This window comes from Anarhichas minor, unplaced genomic scaffold (assembly GCF_050575085.1).
Source record: "Anarhichas minor isolate MPS153535 unplaced genomic scaffold, ASM5057508v1 ptg000049l, whole genome shotgun sequence".
Taxonomy (NCBI): domain Eukaryota; kingdom Metazoa; phylum Chordata; class Actinopteri; order Perciformes; family Anarhichadidae; genus Anarhichas; species Anarhichas minor.
The window spans coordinates 2,502,542-2,523,189 of NW_027466495.1; the positions used below are offsets into that span (position 1 = coordinate 2,502,542).

General features: G+C 41.7%; 2 protein-coding genes across 4 annotated transcripts in view; one reads left to right on the forward strand and one right to left on the reverse strand.

Annotated features, from left to right (window-relative positions):
• Positions 1 to 195: 195 nt before the first annotated feature.
• synpo2a (synaptopodin 2a) lies at positions 196 to 19,463 on the reverse strand. 2 transcript variants are annotated; one of them, XM_076112387.1, is made up of 5 exons: positions 19,274 to 19,463; positions 12,544 to 12,695; positions 10,685 to 11,472; positions 6,078 to 8,959; positions 196 to 2,234 (listed from the first exon to the last, which is right to left on the reverse strand). In XM_076112387.1, the coding sequence occupies exons 1-5, from the start codon at positions 19,379 to 19,381 to the stop codon at positions 1,635 to 1,637; spliced, it is 4,530 nt and encodes a 1,509-aa protein (XP_075968502.1). In that variant the 5' UTR covers positions 19,382 to 19,463; the 3' UTR covers positions 196 to 1,634. The 2 variants fall into 2 exon arrangements, with proteins under 2 accessions (XP_075968502.1, XP_075968501.1); XM_076112386.1 differs by having other exon boundaries at positions 2,098 to 2,234; positions 5,274 to 8,959.
• Positions 16,944 to 20,648, forward strand: part of sec24d (SEC24 homolog D, COPII coat complex component) — a 19,501-nt gene continuing 15,796 nt past the window's right edge. The window contains exons 1-2 of one of the 2 annotated variants that reach the window (XM_076112389.1): positions 17,008 to 17,025; positions 20,554 to 20,639. The gene's annotated coding sequence lies outside the window, so the exon portion shown is untranslated. Of the gene's footprint in view, positions 20,640 to 20,648 lie in introns of both variants that reach the window. The other variant, XM_076112388.1, reaches the window with a different exon arrangement.

Genomic DNA, 20,648 nt, shown 5'->3' on the forward strand with positions numbered 1-20,648 from the left:
ACCATGGAAACAAGTCCCCACCAACCCCTTCCTACCCCCCCCACCCTCCCCTTCGCTGGATACGGAGCGAGTGACTATTCAAGACAACACATCGTACAAAAAGCTTCATGGGACGGTCCAGCAAGCAACAAATTGCCCGGAGCGAAGTATTTCCTGCTTGGAATAGAGAGCAAAGAGCACAAACACACAGTGCGATTTGTGAAATAGTGCTATTTGCTTGTGTTTATTTTGTAACAGGCTTTATGTGAAACCATATCTGAAATGGTTTGAGGCAGAAATTGATTACCGGTATTGCATTATGACCATAATAAGAGTTGTCTGAATGGAAGCAGTACAGTGTAACCATCACAGAGATACACTATATGTCAGGATGCTCAGTGAGTCAGTTGAGGCCCGACACAATGCCGTGTGATGAATCTTATTCATGCTCATGAGATTGCTTGGTGAGAATCACATTAGGACATTATGTACTCTCTGTGGAAACAATAACCTAGCTTTAATCTTTGGAGTCTATAGCGAAAGCCCAAAACAAACGCAAGCCACAAACCCATTACATATATATACACCACAAGCAATTCTCCCAGTCCCAGTAAACCTACCATCAACAAGAATGATTCTTTATTGTAGTCATAATTAGGACTAATCAACATTCCTCAATTCAAATTTCACACCCAGCTATGACTGGAATGGGCCAATTCATTTCAGGTGCCCAAAAGAAAAAAAGTCAGCTTCTCATCTCCCATAGTTGGTGGTGAAATGCTTATGCACTAATTAAAATGCACCTGGTGAATAAGTATATTAATCTAACTTATTAGAGCTTACACAACATGCTGAGTTATAGCACTAACCTTTTAAGCCTCTTGTCTAATGCATCAATAATTGGATTTTGTGACACTAAAAATATTTGCTGACCTGGAAACACTGCAAATGTAGTCATTTGTTTGATTGAAAATCAATCAAAACCAGCAAAAACAAAGTGCGCAATCACTGCATGCTAAATACATACATCCACGGCAGAAAATTAAACCAAGAGAATGATAAATCCACAAGCTCAAAACAATTGGGGGTCACCGTTTCTCTCTCCCTTTTTGCAATCTCTTTTCTCAAGACACTGTAATAAACCTCCGTCCTATATTCTGAAAGCTTAACTGAACAGTTGTTTTTTTTCCAGATATCACGAACAATCACTGAATTTGCTCCACTTTTTTGCACTGCACATGTCTCTTCACACTCATTCTAAGTAACATACTCATTGCCTCATCTTTCAGGCCCCCTTCAGTGTACTTACCAAACTACAAAGTCGGTTTAATATTCGAGAAATTATCTTTCAGTCTCCATATGTTGTGAGAGTCATCATCCCTTTTCACATTTCATTATGGCATTCATTAGATTGGATCTAAAATGGTTTATACTAGATATTTACCGGGCAAAAAGCTTAAAGAATTAAAAGAAACAATATTATCAGGACCACAACAATTCTAGCAATCTCTCCAGCTCACTCTCCACACTTACCATATTATTGCTTGTTATAATATATATGAGTTAAAAAAAGGAAATGTACTGAAATGTATCATGGAATCAGTGAAACTTGGGAGTTTTCTTCTGTTGAAAGGTCACACAGGTTGAGTTGTATTCTATCGCCTCCAACTCCAAGTTTTGCTGGCGTACACAGACTTGTAAGTTGGTTTTCCCAAGGGCCTCTGAAACTCTGAGGAGGACACTGGGGGCCCCATGTTTGCCCGTGTAACTGACCTCTGAGGCTGCCACTGTCTGGGCAGAGACCTGTAATCAGCATGATGGGCAGGGGCGGAGACAGTGCTCCTTGTTAGGGACCCAAATGATGGTAGCGGGGCTCGACTCTCACTGCCGCTTCGGCTCTGGCTCCAAGTCTGGCCGCCTGTTTTCTGCTGGGCTTCGTAAGACACCCTGGCCTTCCACTCTGCTGGCGGCTCAGGCAACATTTTGCGCTGGGCTGCCAAGCGGACATTTGTGGCTAGGCTTTGCTGGAGGTTCTGGAAAGCAAAGGCTTCATCCACCAGGCCCAGGGGATGGCGGGAGGCGGCCTCCCAGGGCATAAGTGGTTTGCGGCCTTTCTGTAGCCAGGATGCCTGTCTTGCTGGGGGAGTTGTGGAGGCCCGAGCCGGAGGCTTGGGAGAAAAAGAAGCCGAAGCTGTGTTCTGGCCTGTGGATGGTACTCTGACTGGTGGGGAAAGGGAGTAGCTCCTGCCAAGTAGCTGTAAAGAAAGATCCAGACATGTTTATTTTAGTAAGAATTCACGCAGCTTGGAAAACAGAGGAAAATAGAGTAGCTCTTTGACAACACGTCTTTTAGGTGCTGTAATACTCTAATTTTGAATTTCATGTTTCATTTTAGTCTGTTTTATTTTTAGTATAACTTTGTAAAACAATGTAAAGATCTGAAATAGCCAGCAAAATGAATGAACTGTTACAAACTCTAGTAAACGTATTATTGTTAACTTATTGTGGACTTAACCTTCCATTCCACAATAAGCCTCCTCAACCCAGTGCTTTAGCATTTGTCCAAACATAGTGGAATGCCCTCTTGTTTCTCAGAACAACTGGATTATGGGAGTGCATGGGCTTTCCAGAATAAGCTGCATTCACCTTGTTTTTATTGGATCTACTCTGCTTTATAGCAACACTTGAACACTTGAAAGTATGACAATTAGATTTGGATTTGGAGATGGTGCAACTTAGTAAACTACTAAACTAATACTAAAATATCCATTAGGATGCCTAGACAGCAAAGGGTTATGTGGAGTGACAAAGCACCTCTTGTACCCTTTATGGTCTCTGACGATACATTCTTTTGGATATGGCAGACATGCAGAAAAGGCAGTGCTGCCATCATCTGGCGGAAGATGTGTAAGATCAGCAGAGAGCAAGAGATTGCAAAAAGTGAAAGAACAGAGCAGACGAGAGTGCCGTCATGAAGAAAGAGAATTGTAGCTGAATGAGTAAAAGGGGATTAAATTATCTGCTGACTCAGGTATCTGGTAGGCCTAAAATGCCTCTGGCAGTGTTATCCTGGATTAGAGCTGACACAAGAAGGGACGAGCAGATTAGATGATGATCGACGGATATGTTTTCATTCATTGATGAAATAACCATACAGTATGCCTTAAATTGTCTATTTATATCACTATGCAGATTTTAATATATCTCAGAAAAGACCGGTTATATTTGGGGTCCCAAGTCTATTAGATAGACCATTTGAGATTAGGTGTGTATAAAATCTGTCCTGCATTTCTTTAAATAAAAATGAGATAATAAGCATTAGATACCAAAGTTTAGTAGTATCAACATACATTTAACATGTAACTAAACCATTATTGTGTGGTCTCTGAACCTAGAGTAATTATTTTGTCTCTATTTTATTTAAATTGTATCGCTAAAAAGATTTATGTCTCACACAAACACTTAGATGTCTTTAGTGTGCACTGAATACAAGTAGAGCTGACATAAAGACCAGAAAAGCTGGGGGTGAAGTAGGAATCAAATTCCTCCAGATATAGCCAACCAAGGACAGATATTAAAACTTCCACTTAACAAATAACTGCCCTTTCTAAAAATGCATGACTCAACTCAGCAGTGGCCCACTCACTTGTCCTCCAGAATTGTCCAATGAGGTCGCCTGTATTCCTTGAAGTCACCAGTCTAATAATATCCTTCATGAATCAGTTAGTCACTCTGCAGGAATGTGCTTTTCAGGCATTCACCTCAACTGCTATAAAAGTAGGTGTTTCTGGCTTAAGCTCTTTCTAGTTGATATTGATATAGAAAACAGATTTTTAACCACAACCATTGCAAAAAGATAGTAGGTATTATATAGGTAGGAGTTAGTCTAACATAATGGTACTCGAGAATAAACTGACTGATTTATAGCTCTCTTTTTTTAGAAAATATGGAAAATGGAGAAGTCGTGAAATTCAGCAAGATGAAAAGAAAAAAGAATATAAATTAGCCCACAGAGCATGCTAAAAGGACAAAAGAAAGGAAAGTCAAACAAGGATAAAATACATTTTAATGGCAGTGCAGGAAAACATACAGAAAGAGCACTATGAAGAGAAACACACAAAGGAAAATGAAAAGAACATAAAGAACAAAAGCAGCCCTGTACCAGCAATATATTTGTGAACATTACTGGGCTGGATATTCTTTTAATAATTATTTTTTTGTAAATCATTCATCATCTATTTATATAATACAATAGCGGGAGAAGATGTATGGAAGAGTGAAGATACGATATCTTTCTCTGTTATCAGGGAAAATACAATCAGGGGAAATACAATCAGGGCCTGAGTAGCTCTTACTGGCTTAAGCTGAAATTCAAGCCTACTATCCCTGGACTTCAGCACTCCCTCTTATAAGGCAGTTTAAATATAGTACCTAACATGATGCAACAGCTGGTAAAAGGCTTGAAATAAAACTAACCCACTTAAGTAGGTGCTATGGACAAGACACTCGGGAGAGCCACTGACGAATAAATCCTTTACTCATTTGACTTTTAAAGTTTAAGCAAGTCAGGGCTAGTTGCCACTTTTTGTAAGGAGTAGTGCAGTATTCTCCAGCCTTCAGTTGAATCTCCAGAGTTGTTACATAATCTGTACTCTGACATCACTGACATTCAAACTTTTGCCTTCATGTTGGTATCATTAAACCCCAAAGACCGACCCTTCTCCATTACTTCTTATTGTTGTGTTAATCATGCTATCCAACTTGATTATATTTAAGTTGTTTTGTCTGTTTATTTGTTTGTTTATCAAATAAGATTGGAGACAGTAAGCATTTTCTTCTTTTCAAAAATCTAATTCCTGTTGTTACTGTCCGATACCATTCACTTCTGATTTCTTTTTTCTCTCACATCCTTCTTTCAATTCTTACTGAGCATATTGCCCCCCTACATTCTTACATTGCCCCCTACATAATAGTACATTCATTTTAATTAAGTATCCATATGCATAATTTCAGATAAACATGTTGAAATGTACATGCTTTATAAACATGTAACGTTAATTTGAGCTCCTTTGTATCTCGTAAGATATGCTTACATCCCACTCTTACTGTTATGTTCTTATTTGTTTGTAATGCCATTTCTATTAGTTCTTCAAACCGTGAACACCATCAAGCTCTGTCCTATGACAATAATGAGAGCAGGTGGATGTAAATATAGGCCTTGCAAAAGTAAGTTTATATGCTCAAAATAGTCCACTTGCAAGTGGATTGCAAGAGCACCAACCCTTTGACTCTACCATATCATGATTCTACCAGAATCACTCTTTATCAACTGCGGCAGGCTTCCAGACCTGAGCGGAGCTCTTTTTAGCTGTGAACTTGGGTTTAGGAGCAGCTCCAGTGTTGCCACCTGCTGCAGATTCAGGCCTTGCAGCTACAGGAAAACTAGGAGCAACATAGACACTGGGAGGCTGTGGCTGGTAAGGTACTGAGGGAGGTGTCGAGTAGGGAGGGCTATTGGCTGGTTGGTAAAGGGCCTGCGGTGCCTGTTGGTAGCTAGGGTTTGGAGATTGAGGAGCTTGGGGATGGTAAACAGGTGGGGCAGGTTGCTGATACGTTTGTTGATTATATGCTTGCTGGTATGGACCACCAGGGGGGTGCTGATAAGGATTAGAGGGAGGATAAACATTAGCTGGGTTTTGCTGATAGTGGCCATCATGCATCATGGGCTGCATTGGCATCCCATAGGCTTGCTGGGGGTATGGGGCATTTAATTGTCCAGCTGGCTGGGTGAGGGCCATTTGCTCATATCCAATTGGTTGGTTTTCAACAGGTGGATTAGGAGGTGAACAGTCTGGCTTAGGTTCAGGGGGCTTGGCAGCCTCTGCTGCTGGGCCTAAGATAAAGAGTGAGGAATTGAGTTGATAGGGTTGATGCTTCATAACATCGATAACATTGAGTTTAGGTACAGGCTTCTGTTTCTCTTTGCCTTTTTTATTGGCTTTGGTTAAAGGGCTACTTGGAGGGAGCGCCTTTATTGCTGCTGGGGGGTAAGAAGGGGACTGAATAGGATTATATGCCCGTGAAGGAGGAGCACGTACGTTGGGTGTATATTTCCACTCATTCGGTAAGGAAGCAACTGGCGATGTCGACCGGCTAGTCTTGTTTGCTTGTACAGTCTCAGAGTCCACAACAAATTTCTCCATACGAGACTGCCTCTTGGCGAACATATCGGCTCCTTTCCCTCTGACGGCTGGCATCCCAAAAGCTGAACCTTGGGATGATGGGTTAAAGACACTGGCCATTGGGTTGATAGGCGGTGAACATCGTTGACCAATGGTTAAAGAGTGCATTCGCTGTGGCGGTGGCGGAGGGGCCCGATTGTGTGGGGCATTTTGTTGTGGATGCCAAGGTTTTGGAGACGGAGTGTTCACCATTGACGAGGAAACATTCACAGGCGTTTGCTGTGGCTGTGGTGCCCAAGCATTAAAAGGTGCCTGAGGTTGTGTCGGAGGTGGAGGCCATGTATTTATTGGTGGCTGTGGTGGAGTCTTTGAAATTGATTGTTGCCAGTTTGGTTGTGGTGTGGGCTGGGGTGGAACTGGTTGATGTTGGGCCTGATTTTGCTCTGGGGCCCAAGAATTCATGGGGTGCTGACCATGTTCTGAAGGGTGCTGGGCCCATGATGGAGAGGACTGAGCCTGAGCAGGTACTGTCGGCCATGGATTCAAAATGGCTTGAGGCTGTGCTGGGGGTTGTGCTTGGGCTGCTTGGATCCAAGGTGGCTGAACTTGGGCTTGAGTTTGTGATGGAGGCCATGCATTAATTGGCGCTTGCGGTGGTTGGGGCTGACCCGGCGCTTGAGCCTGTGACCATGCTTGTTGTGGAGCCTGATGCTGTGGTGGCTGAACCCATGGTGGCTGTGGCTGGGATTCGGGCTGATCCTGTTGAGCCCAAGGAGGTTGTGCTTGTGATGGTGGTTGATGTTGAGAGTCTGTTTGTGATGGCTGTGCCCATGGGGTCTGGGGCTGCTGCTGCATTGGTTCTTGAGGTTGACCCCAGGTTGGTTGCATTTGCTGCAGATTTGGCTGCTCATGTGAGTGTGCCCAGGGTGGCTGAACCTGTGGATGAGACTGTGGTTGCTCTTGAGGCTGAGTCCAGGATGGCTGAGCTTGAGTCTGAGCCTGTGCTTGCCCTTGAGGCTGAGTCCAGGATGGCTGAATTTGAGGCGTCCAAGTATTTGTGGGGGGTTGAGGCTGTGCTTGGGTCTGAGAAGATTGTCGTGTCATCCAAGGTGGCTGTGGTGGGGACTGACTATGAGGTGGTTCCTGGGACTGCACTTGAGCTGGATGCCAAGAACTGGTAGATGGCTGATATTGTGCTTGGGTTGGTGCTGGAGCCCAGCTAGGAACAGGAGCAGGCTCAGGCTGCAGGGTAGAATTTATATCACTATTTTCCTCCTGAGCTGTCACTTGCAGAGGCTGTGGTTGAGATTCAGGTTCCAGGGGAGTCCATGTGTGCTGTTCCTCTGTGGTGGTGCTGGCAGGAGTCTCCTGGGGGGCAGGAGGGGGAGAGGGCTCAGGGGCAGGTGCTGGGGTTGGCTCTAGTTCTGGAGCAGGGGTAGTCTCTGTGGTGGGGGCTACAGCAGGTGTGGATACACTATTTTCAGCTTGTTGAGGCATGTCCTGGTTTGTCACTTCTATCTGTGGCGACCAAGGAGGAGAGTTGGGGTTGATCACAGGCTTTGGAGCTACTGGTGGAGGTGCCTTGTGTTTCATTTGTTGAGACTGCAAGAAATTACAAGCCTCAGCCCCAAGGCTAAGGTAGTCTTCCTCAGCTCCTGACTCAAATCCCAACTTCTTATCCTTTCTGTTGAGGAGGTTTAGCAGTGCTGGGTTTGGCGATACTTTTGGTGCTTCCTTAAATGTGAACATAGGCTTGCCAACATTTCTTCTCCTTGCGTCCGACAAAACACCAGTCCGACTTGCAGGGGTAGAAATGCGCTCATCCCGGGAAGCTATCTGCTCTCCTTGGCCCACAAAATCTTGATTGGTCCCACTCATTGTGGGAGAATAATAAGTAGCCGGCATGTTTTCTACTGAGAATGGCTTTGCAGTACGATTGCTGAGAGTACTCTGCATTTCACTGGTTTGATGTTGGACTGTGCCATTGATGTTTGTAGAATACTGCTGCATCTGCTGTTGCTCTTGATGATATTCTTGCTGCTGCTGCTGCTGATACATTTGCTGTTGTTGATAATGCTGTTGTTCATACTGTTGCTGCTGATATTGTTGTTGTTGTTGTTGTTGGTAGTTCTGTTGTTGCTCATAGTACTGCTGTTCCTGATATTGCTGGGACTGTTGCTGGTGTTGGCTTTGTTGGTGTATATTTACATCCATGTAAGCATGGCCCTCTGTTGTGGATTGCATGTAGGAGTGCTCTTCTGTCTTCTTTTCAACCATCGGCACTGCTTCCACGGGAATCCCCTGACGCCTAAGCTCGTCATGTTCAGCTGAAATCTCATCCATCCTTAGACGCCGTTGGGCAAACATTACGGCACCCTTGCCCTTGGTTTCGGGCAAACAGTCCATCTCAGCTTGGTTGTTCAGGTTCCTTTCAATCTCAAGGAGACCCTTGTCCCAATTGATAGTTAGCACACCTTTGCTACTACGGGCATTAGTGAGGAAATGCTTGTCTATTTCAGAACCGTTTGGAGCCACAAGGGTAAATTCAACAGCATGAGTTTCTTGTTTCTCGTCTTCGTTTTCCTCGTCGTCTTCGTCGCTGTACTCTGGTTCGTCTTCTCCTGTGCCGTAGCTCACAAGTGTGTATTTCTTGGCCCTCTGCCGATGTTTCTTGAACATCAACACCCCCTTGTTGTTGGGGTTGGGCGGAGCAGCCGTTAGAAGGAGAGCGATGCGTTTACATTTGGACTTGGCCTCTTTCAACTGCTTATCAGACAGACTCTCGCTGCGCCTGAGCCCTGTGTAGAGAAGAGAGTTCAGTGTTTAGAATAAATGGTCCTACATCTGGGAATCCAAATAAGTGCTTCACCTGACATTATAGGTATACATAAAATACACTGGAGTTAGAATCAACACAAATCATATTATCTGCTTGCTTTTCTATGTCTCCATTAGAAATGTTTACTTTCCAGCTCTTTGATAACAAGAACAACTTCAAGGCAGTCCTTACACACTGTATCTGCATTAATCATGTCATTGAAGATGACTAAATTACTTTAAATTATCACTGTTGAAATATGTTTTTCAAAATAAGCCCATCCTGAATGCCAGTCAGTAAATTTCATCATGTAAACCCTATTTTGGTTTATCACTCATCTGCAGAGTAAAAATAGACCTTGCACAAATAACAGGTTGACAGATGACAAATTAAGTTTCGAAACAAGTTTAGCAAGGCACCAGCAATTACCTTCAGCATATAACATTATATACTGATATCAACCTTCTGTAAATAAAAAAAGAAATCCGCAATACGTTTAAAAAATACATTCAATGTTCACATGAAAAGCAGAAATAACTACAGACTAATAAACGATTTATACTGGATGCACTGTGGTTGAACTGATCCAAACACACAAGAAATATGAGCTGAGCTATTAACTGATTTCATCACATTCTTAGTTCACACATATTTATCCACCTATAACTATGTATTTCCCAATTTTCTCATTCAGTTGAATATAAAACATCAATCCATGAAGCAATAATTAAATCCTCTGACGCATGTCTAACATCCTCATTTGTCCACAGACAATAAACATTAAATCAGTTGCTCTTCATAAAGAAGCCAGGAATAGGACCTGAGAAAGATTAAAAAAAAACCTGCATGCAATAAATTGACCAGGACCAGAGTGTCCTTACCAGTCCTTATCTGTAAGTTCACAAGCTGTCCACTAAATCCTTCTGTTCTTCTTAAATCTGTCACATGTGCTGACAGTTAGGCCAATACAATAACAGAAATCACACGACAAAGCCACTCTCAAACCATCAAACAATGCAAGGCTGAAATAAAATAATACGTTTGCTTTCTTTTTCATATTCCTGCAAGACAAACCTGAAGGTGGAGGAGCCAGCGGGAGTGAGCAACGGACTCACTTTTTTAGCTCAGTTAAAGCACCCAGTTTGAAAGGATCAGGTAACGGGCTAGGGGAGCACATGCTGGTGTCTGTCAAAGGGCCACTTCTGCAGGCATCATCAGCGTGCTGGTGTTATATTTATGTCTTCTACACAGCTCAGAGGAGCGCCTCAGTATCATCATCAAGCCTCTTCAAATGGATAGTTCAACGGTTTTATAGATTTGAGTAGCTTCCAACATGTGATCAATTAAACTTTTTTCATTTGATTCTTTAATCTAGCTTTTGTAAACTGTTGCTATTCTTTCTTGACTGTGCCTCGGTACTGTCCCTTTGATTCTGTTGTAGTTCAGGTTTGACCCGGAAGTATGCACTTCCATTTGAAGGAATGAGCACCCCCCTCCAACTGCAGTGAAAGACACACACTATTTTGAGGAGCACACACACTGGACATCAGGCTTTGGAATGCACACATGTTGTTGACAAATGCAGTTTACTGTTGACCTATTAGCATGCAGATCCCCCTTAAGGAATAGGTCAGTATTACGCACACTCAAAGAAAGAATGCACACCAGAGAGTATTATCCATGGAAATAGTACATAGGTACTTACTGGCGTGTCTTGCCCGATGCTTGTTGGGTTTGTCTTGATCCCCCTCAGAATCAGAGTCATGCTCTTCAGCTGGTGTCGCCTCTTCTGAGGCAATTTCAAAAGAGACAGTGAAAGACCCAGGAACTGCCTCACAGTGCCCTCCCCCTTCTTCTCCTTCACTTTGGGATCCAACACTTCCACTGACCCTGGGGCCACCCACACTCAGGAGGCCCCTCCCTGCTCCTGATGCTGCTGGCTGCTGCAAAATGACCTCCAGCTGCCCCAGCATTGAAGGAGAGCTGAGCACCACTCCATGCTGGCCGAGTGGCTGTCTGACAGGACACGGTACATTGTGTGACACAGTGGTGGTGTGGATCATGTCAACAGCCTCTTTGTTTGAGAGCTCTCCGTCTATCCCATGAGCACTCCCAAGAGAGGTGCAGCCCACATGGTCCAAGGTTTGCTCGGACAGGGACACCTGGAGCTCAACCATGTCCCCAGGCGGGAAGCACTGCCGTCCTTCTCCATCATTTTCCTGAAAGTCATGGTCCCGGTCTCTCCCATTACCAGATGATGGAACATGCAGCTGGGTGTAAAGCAGCTGGGGTCCCTTGTGAAACTCTGTGTCGCCGCCCAACCCATATGCCTCATCCTGAGACTCAGAAATGTAGAGTTCCCTTGGACTTTGGGACCTGTGCTTTGGGGTAAAGATGTGGAGGGTGGTGCTCTTTAAAGCCTCACCAGAGGAGTCTCTCCCTCCACAGTATGTCTCTTCTGATTCAGATTCTTCTGGGGGGATGGTGCAGTATCTTTCAGAGGAAAGGGGAGAAGGAGGAATGAGTAAGTGGAGCAACATTTCTTTTTTCAGTTACCATCGTTGATCAAAAGGTCACCTCTTATATTATAAGTTATTTAAACAAGGCATTGGGCTTTCAAACAACTGCATTTAAAATAAGTGACTTTTAGAATAATACAAAGTCTCTGTGCTGCCTTTAAACCATCTGATTTTTTTATCCATTCTTTTTCTATTTTTCCTTTTTATAAAAAGGTGTGGTGTCCACACATTTACAATACCATTTAAATAAGAAATGCATCAACACTGAGGACGGTTGATGAAGTAAACCCGTCTCCCACTGCTGAAGTTATCAAGCAGATTTAATCTTCATGCAGCAAGTTAAATGAAAGGGTCAGCTCACTGAAGAGGAAAGTAATCACGTTTCAACATCGCTCAGTCTAATTTCCACTTTCAAGGGCAGCAAGGAATAGCATAACAGAATGTCATTACCTCTGACTGCAATTATTAAATTTAAGTTGATTAGACCTCAGTGAGTACTCATTTTCTCTGACATATAATACATTTTGATAGCTACAAGTTGAGGTCATTCAGATTCTATGGTCACGAAGTCAGAGAAGCGATCCTGCACTGTGCTTATAGTCCTGCTATATAAATGTCCCTCTGCAGTTTAAATGTGGGCACATTAAGGCATATGCAGCAATATTTGAGGACATGTCAGCCTGATAAACACACTGGCAATACCCACTGAGTAATGGCTGAGCAGCTGCATGTCAATCACACACACAAATCTGTAGCACCTTGGCCAAGCCGGTTTGAAGGTCAGCATGACTGACACGCATTAACTCGCTAATTCACACGCAGACACGAATGCACATAATACACAGTCGTCGGTTCACTGAGCAATGCAAAAGGGCACAGGTCATAAAACAACATGCCATCTAAATGGTAATACAGTGGTGCAATAATTAGTTTTAACCTGCTGTTGCGAATGCCAAGAACCTACAGTACTGCATGGCTCATGATACACAGATGCTAGATGTACAGAGTACCACTTCGCTATCATTAATCTCACATGTGGCCCTACCTTTTGACAAGAAGCTGCAGACAGTCGATCAACGTGTCGATGAGTGCAAAGGCTCGTAATAAGGTGAGATCAGCGCATGGCTCTCCGTTGAGTGACACCACCTCATCACCTTCTCGCACTCCGGCAAGGAAGGCACGGCCCCCTTCTTCTACCTGTGGAAGACCAAATCTTAGTAAGAAGGCAAACAAATTGAAAAAACAGACATATCACATACCAATCAGTGTCCATCATCATAGGTAAACATCATCTTCACTGACAGCGTTAGGGCGTCTACATCAGGTAACAGTAACCTCCGCTCAACAATTTAATTTCAAGCAAAAATTTGCACAATTCAGACTACAATGTATAACTAATGTCACTGATATTGAAGACATAGGCTGGGCTAGAGACACCCACAAACACAAATGCACTCCCTCAGATAAAGATCTAGACCAGCTGGGATGCCTCAGGTGTGAGAATTGCCCTCTCACCCTCACAAACAGGCTGTGACACAGCAATAACAATGCATCATTTTTGAAATGTTGTCAGTTGCCAGGCCAGTGTCACAAATACATTTTTTCCTGAAAAGCGAGAGGACAACAGTGTTTAAGCAATGTTTTTAAGCGGACTATAAGTGAGTCCGCCTGCAAATAATAATAATGTCTACAAAACAGAAAATTTGAGTAAATAGGTAAGTAACGAAGGCGAGGTGCTGGCCTTTTGCACAAATGAATTCTAAACATTTGGAAAATAAGTATGTGATCAACAAGTCACTGTTGAGGCAAGCATTATGTGCATAATTCACACTACAATGTACAATCACTGATATCAAAGACATCAATGATAAAAAAGTGCCAGTTCTACCTTCTATGTTAACCATGCATCTGCATAAAATTGCAGCTATGCACAGACACATTTAAAGGCACCTCTTTATACAGTTAAACTAATGACTGATGGATTCATTCCCTTGTAATTGGTTCCAGAGGCCAACAAAATAAGAATAAGAAAAATACCCCATAAATGTTGCAGAAAACACCATTTATACAGCGAGGTAGAGAAATGAATTGTTAGAGGACATGCTTTCAGGAAATATGTTAAGATACTTTGCAAATACTACAAACAAACAGCTTTAGAAAGAAGGTTGATAACGTCTGCAATGGTTTACTATTTTTTTGAGATTGGTAACCACGTACAAATGCAGCAATAGTAGAAACTGTTTTTCTCCAGTTTAATTCTTGTTGCATACAATCCCTCTCCGTCTTCTCCGTGATTCTTCTCTGTCAACTGTCAAATAAAGACAAAATATACAAATAATCTAATAATATTTGAAGAGGTAATACTCCACAACACAATTAATTCACCATAATGAAATCATGTATCACAGTCTTTGTCTTGGCTAATTGCCCTAAATAATGAAATCACAAATTTACACAGTAATGCTACTGATACATCAGAGTCAATACAGGTTAACCTTTAACACTGAGCACGAGTAAACAGCCATGCTGTTCTACCCATTGATCACGCAAATGTCCCTTTGCTAACACTTCAGCACAAATTGAAATTTTTCATTTCATTATCACGACACAAAAACAAAGTCTTCTAAGTTTCTTGTGTCAATGTTGTTGTTACCCAGAAAACCTTCCTGGCAAGCAGCATCCACATAAATTGTGGAACTGCTCTGCTCATTTCAAAACGTATCCATCTCCCTGTTTATTTCAACAACACTACCCACAGAGAGTCTATGTAACTATCTCATGCGTTGCTTGTTTTTCATATGTTACAGTCATAAAGGTAGACACAGAAAACAAAAAGCAACACGCCAAACAGTCGTTCTTCACTGTTATCTCCATTGACATGCGTCCAACTTGAGATACTTGCAGTAAAACAATCTTGTCACTAGATGGCAATGCACACACAAATATGCGCACATACACACACACACACACACACACACACACACATCTTTCACTGGGGGAGGAGGAGAATCTCTGTGTGAACATAACATAAGCAGTCTGAGGCAATAAAATTAGTCGACTTTGCTTTGCACACAAAGTATTTTATAAGTAAATTTATAGAGCTGGTAACTTTCAGATAAAACCCCTCTGACTCCATGCCTGAGTTTTTAAGAGTTAACGGTGTGTAAGCAGGCCCTATAAGGCAGCCTGTGTGCTCGTGTATTGGGTCACCTCATTACAGGGAGGATGGTTTGCCTGCAAGGCCGTGCACAGCGGCCACTTGTGCGCCGAAAAAGGAGGGGAAACATTTGTCGTTGTCTCTCCTCGCATCACAAAGATACACAGTTAGTCAGGCAATGTTCACAGGAGGCAAATACCTCTGAGTGTGTCATTCTTGTTTGTCACATGCTGCTTGTAAATAGAAACACTGTCTATTGTCTTGCTGCAGGAAAGGAAAGGATAGCAAACAACTGCTGTAGGTGTCAGAAGAGGAGAACATAAATGGTGTTGGCTAGATATTTCAAATAAAGTGCTTCCCAAAAATATCATGATGTCAGCAGAATTTACCACTGATGATCATGTTGGGCCACAATTAGACTACATTATATGCCCTTGTTATCCTGGGTTGCCCATTTTCAAATGATCTATTTAACAGGCTTCAACACAACAGAAAATCACAGGAAATACGGAACTGCATAATGTGTCCACAGAGCTCCCGGCGGTTCCTGGCCTTCACAGCTTAAAGCAATTATGTGTTTTACATTTAAGGGAAACATTTTCCAGCTGCCTTACAGGTAGCAATAATTACTTTCTTTATTCTTCTTTTGTCTTCGAGGAGAAACATGTCGAGGGCTAGGGAGTTTAGTTCATTTGCTTTAGTTTATTACAGTCATTTGTCAAGGAACATGTACAAAAACGTTATTCTCAAAAGTGATATGTAGAACAAAGAAATACTAGGCAATTTTCACTTCCCCTGCCAACAATTTCCAACTTATTGCAAATACATTGCATCGCATTAGGCTGAATTATATTGTAGTTAAGTGTTTATACAAGAGTTGCAGTTCTCTTTATTTATTCTTTACTTTCATTTGAGCTGAGACGAATTTGCCCAGACGTTTCTTAATTTTGGTTTTGGGAAGTAAAATGTATTTTGAAACCTACATATATATGATGCAAACCACATTGATAACACATTATCAATGATATACAAGTTATTATGATTTATTAATGAAACTTAACAGGATCAAACTAAATGTGTATACGTCTACATTTTGCAACGGGTACTTCTGTCACTGTCCAGAGAAAACAGTGCATCAAATTTGACAATTTTTTATCTTGTTGCACCTCCTTTATGGCTTCTAAAAATAAATAAACCACAAAACCACTGTTGGGTTGACTGAAAAATGCTTTGTCACAAAGCTAAAATACAAGGCTGTTGGTGAGTCACATCGGAGTCCAGCTTAACCTCACTTTGGCTGGCACTAGAAAAGAGCATTCAGAGCCAGAAACACTGCATCTCACAACGATATCATCAAAATATTGAGCAGTTGGAGCACTGTTCTTAATTTGTTTAGATGATGAGAAATAGAAAAGTGGGAAAACTAGCACAGTCGTCATCTGAGGTCAATGCTGTCTCCCGGGACCAGGATGTAGATGTTTTGCTGAAAAACACAATGCCAAAAACTCCAGTTATGGAAGGAGCCGTGAAGCACTTTGTTTATTCTGGGAAAACGGCACCGGATGAATGAAGCAATGGCATTTTGCTGATTACTTGGCAGCTTAATAAGGTTCCTATGGTGAACTATTAGGACTGAAAAATCGTCAACAAGAGCTCTTTTTGCTCTGTAAAGGGCAAGTTAACCCAGGCAGAGGAAGAGGACTGGTATTACTAGGTACATGTATGAGTATATTTAAATGCAATAAGGATAACATTTGGATTCGTTCATATTAGTATAGTCTCTGATAAGTTTCAGACTTGCATTAAGATTACATTTGCTTTGTCATTCAGTGCTCTGAAACTGATCTGATGCATGATGACATTTCACATACCAAGATGGCATACCTTAGTAATTAGGAGACCAAAATGTCTCCTGTTCGGGTTGGTAGGATTCAAGCAACTCATTTTTTTTGGTACATCTGTACAAATAAGCTCATTCACGTTTGCTAATGCATCCAAAACGAGACAAAACTATTTCCAGCCAATCATAAATTGTTCCTGTTTTTCTCAGTTTTGATCGTGTATTTGTTTGTCATCTATCATACAATCTTGTGTTGTGTAGTTTCTGTAGCTTTAAAAATAAAGTGACCTCATCCACTTTGTACTCAGGCCAGGACTCCAGAGAAGAAGAAAAATACTGCCTCCCTTATATGGACAGAACCTTTACGGAGTGGATACCCCGTGCCCTTACACTGTACTGCCTGTCAGTACACTGAACAATCACTCTCAGGAAACACAGTATCCACGACATTCAACAGAAGCTTTCAAAAACACACACATTTTATCGGACACAGGAGAGCCTCTGGCCTACGAGTATTTGTCATGATCCTGGTATGTTTGCTTTTTTGACTTTTAACTAACAGACTTGGCTCTCTGTCCCTCTTCCCTCAAGAAGAGTTTGGAGGTTTAAAGTTATGCCTTCCAGATGAGGTGGATTAAAAAACCCAGATCCCTACACCAAGGCATAAGCATCCTATAGCTACTTCACTTTAATAAGCCAACACTTAAAATGTAGTGTATTCACAAGACTGGAGGCTACACTACTCTAAACACCTCATTTATGTCTCAAATTCGACAATAAAGTTTCAAGAGGGAGTTAACACTTACACATTAGAAGAAGGGGGCATTCTCCCATATGGGCAAAAGGACAGAGACATTCACTGCTGTTTTTTTGTGTGTTCAAGACTTTGTGAAATATGTGCAGATATGAAAATGAACAAGCTTGGAAGGTTGCTGTGAATCTACCAGAATTAGTTTGTTTAAGAATTATGATTGGATGTTCAAGTTGTCTGCTTGCTACCTTTGTGATTGTCTTCATGTCCTTTTGTTTATCATACAACATGGGGAAACTATTTCAACAGAGACCTACAGTGCAGTAAAAATGCTTTTATTCTGATATAAGCCACTCACTAAATGCAAGAAACAATGATAATTAGCAATTTTTCTGTCTCTTAAAATCAACTAAGCAGATGTTTATGAGCTTATTTGAAGCTTCAGTCGATGTGTATCCACTTGTTCAATTGAAGGGACTATTTCTTGGCTACAAATGCAATAATAATATATATATTCATACAAAAAAGCAAAATAACAAGTCACAAATGAAAGTCAGAACCGTGGCCTCGATAGACACTTAACCCGTTTCAAACTGTCTTTGGAATGATCTATTGATGATTTCAGAGTGCACTCTTCTGGCGGAGCTTTGATGTCGCAGGAATGCAGCTTAAGAAAAACATTTACATGTTCACCACATGGAGGACAAGTTGATAGGGATCTGTACAGCTTGAGCACTTGCAAACATGCACTGCTATACCATATATAGAGTCACAGCAGCTCTTCAAAGTAAAAGGCACTTTTACCTCTCTCGGTGCACATTAATGTCACCGGAAAAATACCTAAAGGTAATCTTGAAACATCTGTCTATATGTCTGCAGTAATAAGACATTTCTATTTTACATCTTAATTAATCGGACATTTCTATTTGAGCAAGGTGCAACAAAACTTCTGAATGTTAACCTAATCTATTTGGAGTTTATTTATGCAAACGCACAAACGCAATACATTACGGATAGAATGAATATAGCATGGAAGATACCGTAGTCCAGAGGATAAGCTGTTCATGAGTATTTTGCACTCAGATTGTTTTGCATCTAGTACAACATGCAGCATAATCATGTCACCACAGCTGACTAATCAGAACAGAATTGTATTTTATAGTATTTATGTATATAAACAGTTGCACAATGCAAGACATAACACTTGAGACAGACGGGCAAAAGTATGAAGAATTGACACGCACACTCTGTGCAAATAATAGCCTAATGCAATGAACTATTATCCGTCTATACTGACATAAAATGTGTCATTTCTGTCTTTATGCCTGCATCATAACAAAAGTAGCTTCAGGGCAGATGAAATCGTCTACTTATTTTACCTATAAGGTTTATTACCATGCAGGCTAAACAAATATTATGGAGCCAAAGCAGTTAGAGCATAACCTACAATTTGCCTACCCTCTTCTCTATTTGAATGTTATTCTAACGTGACATCAGCTTCGTTTTTGCTGACTTTTCTTGTTTGTTTGCATTGGTATTCCAGTATAACGACCACATTTCACTCTTCAGGTTGGTTACTCGTCCGAAAAATACCTTTGCTTTCTTGCTGAAGTCTTCGTGAGTGATAACAGATCACACTGCCCTCAGCTTCACACTCTCTCTTGGCCTTGACCATATAAGGGTCCCGAGGAATCTCGCACCAAAACACAGCCAAAGCGCTCGAAAACGCAGCGACACGCACTTCTCCGAATAAATTCACTCCCACCAGGGTTTATCCAACTGCATTACTCAACAAAACTCGATAAAAACTGATGCCATAGGCATGGTACTTGTGATTCAAACTGGAGAATTTATGGGATTTATCCTATGAAATCTTCATTAGGCTATTTGTATTATCTTGAGAGCCCAGAATTATCAAATAGCAAAGCATACGGCATAGCGCTGTTTCATATTAGTTGAAAACTCAGCGTTAAAAATACATTTATCATCTAACAGATTGGCAGAGACAGAGAGAAATATATAGATACCTGGGAGATGAAGAACGGTCTGTAGGTGTCCCCCTCTCCCTCCCTCAGGGAGAACCCCCAGGGTGCACCACCACGCAGCGTAACGCAGATGTAATCCCCGGTGCCCATGCTGCGAACACCTCCTCAGCCAAACCTCCACAGCGCGAACATCCAGCTGTCAGCCGGACCACCAGCACTTTGCAAAAACCACCTCCACCACACCGCTGTATAATCCCCATCATCTGAGTCCAGCCCGCTCAAGAAACGTCACGGCGCAAGGACCCGCCTGCAGGCGTTGCATGCAACTGGTGGTTCGTCATAGAAAGCTTTTTGGAGTTAACATACTCGAGCATTGGTATCCCAATAAACATGGAGAACAGCTTACATGATCTACTTTCAAAACAATACATGTCAACGTCTGCAGAAAGCAACCCTAAAAGGCGTTTTAATCCAAAGAATAAACCACATACAGTCTTTAATGACCTATTATACAAATATGACAATACTATTGTGTATTAATGCATAATTGTGAGATCGCATCTTATTATCAGGCTATTGTAGAAGAAAGAATGGCACGCCTTTTTCATCTTTGTTTGTTTATTTTGTCCATATTCTGCAATATCTACAATAACATCACTTCACTCACACTATAGGATAATCGTGTCAAAGTCTGCAATACAAATGTATAGATATAGAGTGGTGCCTATCATTTAATAAAAAAAACACTTTATGATTTGTCCGTAAATGTGGAGTGTACATTTTCACAGTTTGTGTCAACCCCAAGGAAAACATTTCCTTCTGATATCATCCATATGTTAAATCTAGTCACGCTAGAGTGTATCTTTTATCATCTCAGAGTGAAAGCTATTGTGCTCAGTGTTCAGATAATGATGAAGGATATTACAGCATATGAACCTCACAGGTCCACATCACATCCATAAACTGTGCTGACGTGTATGGGTTCCCTCTCTTTCACGCATGCGCACAGCGCCAGACACGACAGCCCACGGCCCTCTCAAAGTTAGCTAAAAACACATCGACCACAGCCAGATGTTCAACTGTTTACTCTTCAGCATAAAAGCACTATGTGACGTTTCAAAACAAATATATGGGTAAACAGAACATATCATGTGTGGCAATATGCTGTAGAATCTTTATATGTAGAAACAATTAGTGTGTTTGTGTCATTCATATCGTATAAGAACTATTATTTGGCGTTAATGATTTTATTTTGAAATTTATAACCGGAAACCGTGAGTCTTTTCCCCCTTGGTGCTTTTTCCGTCGCGTTAACAACGTAGCGACCGGTGCTTTGGTGGAGTTTGACGTGGCACTCTACATCCACTGAGGGCAATAGGCGTTGAAGAGGACTCTGCCCAATATCCAGGTAAATACT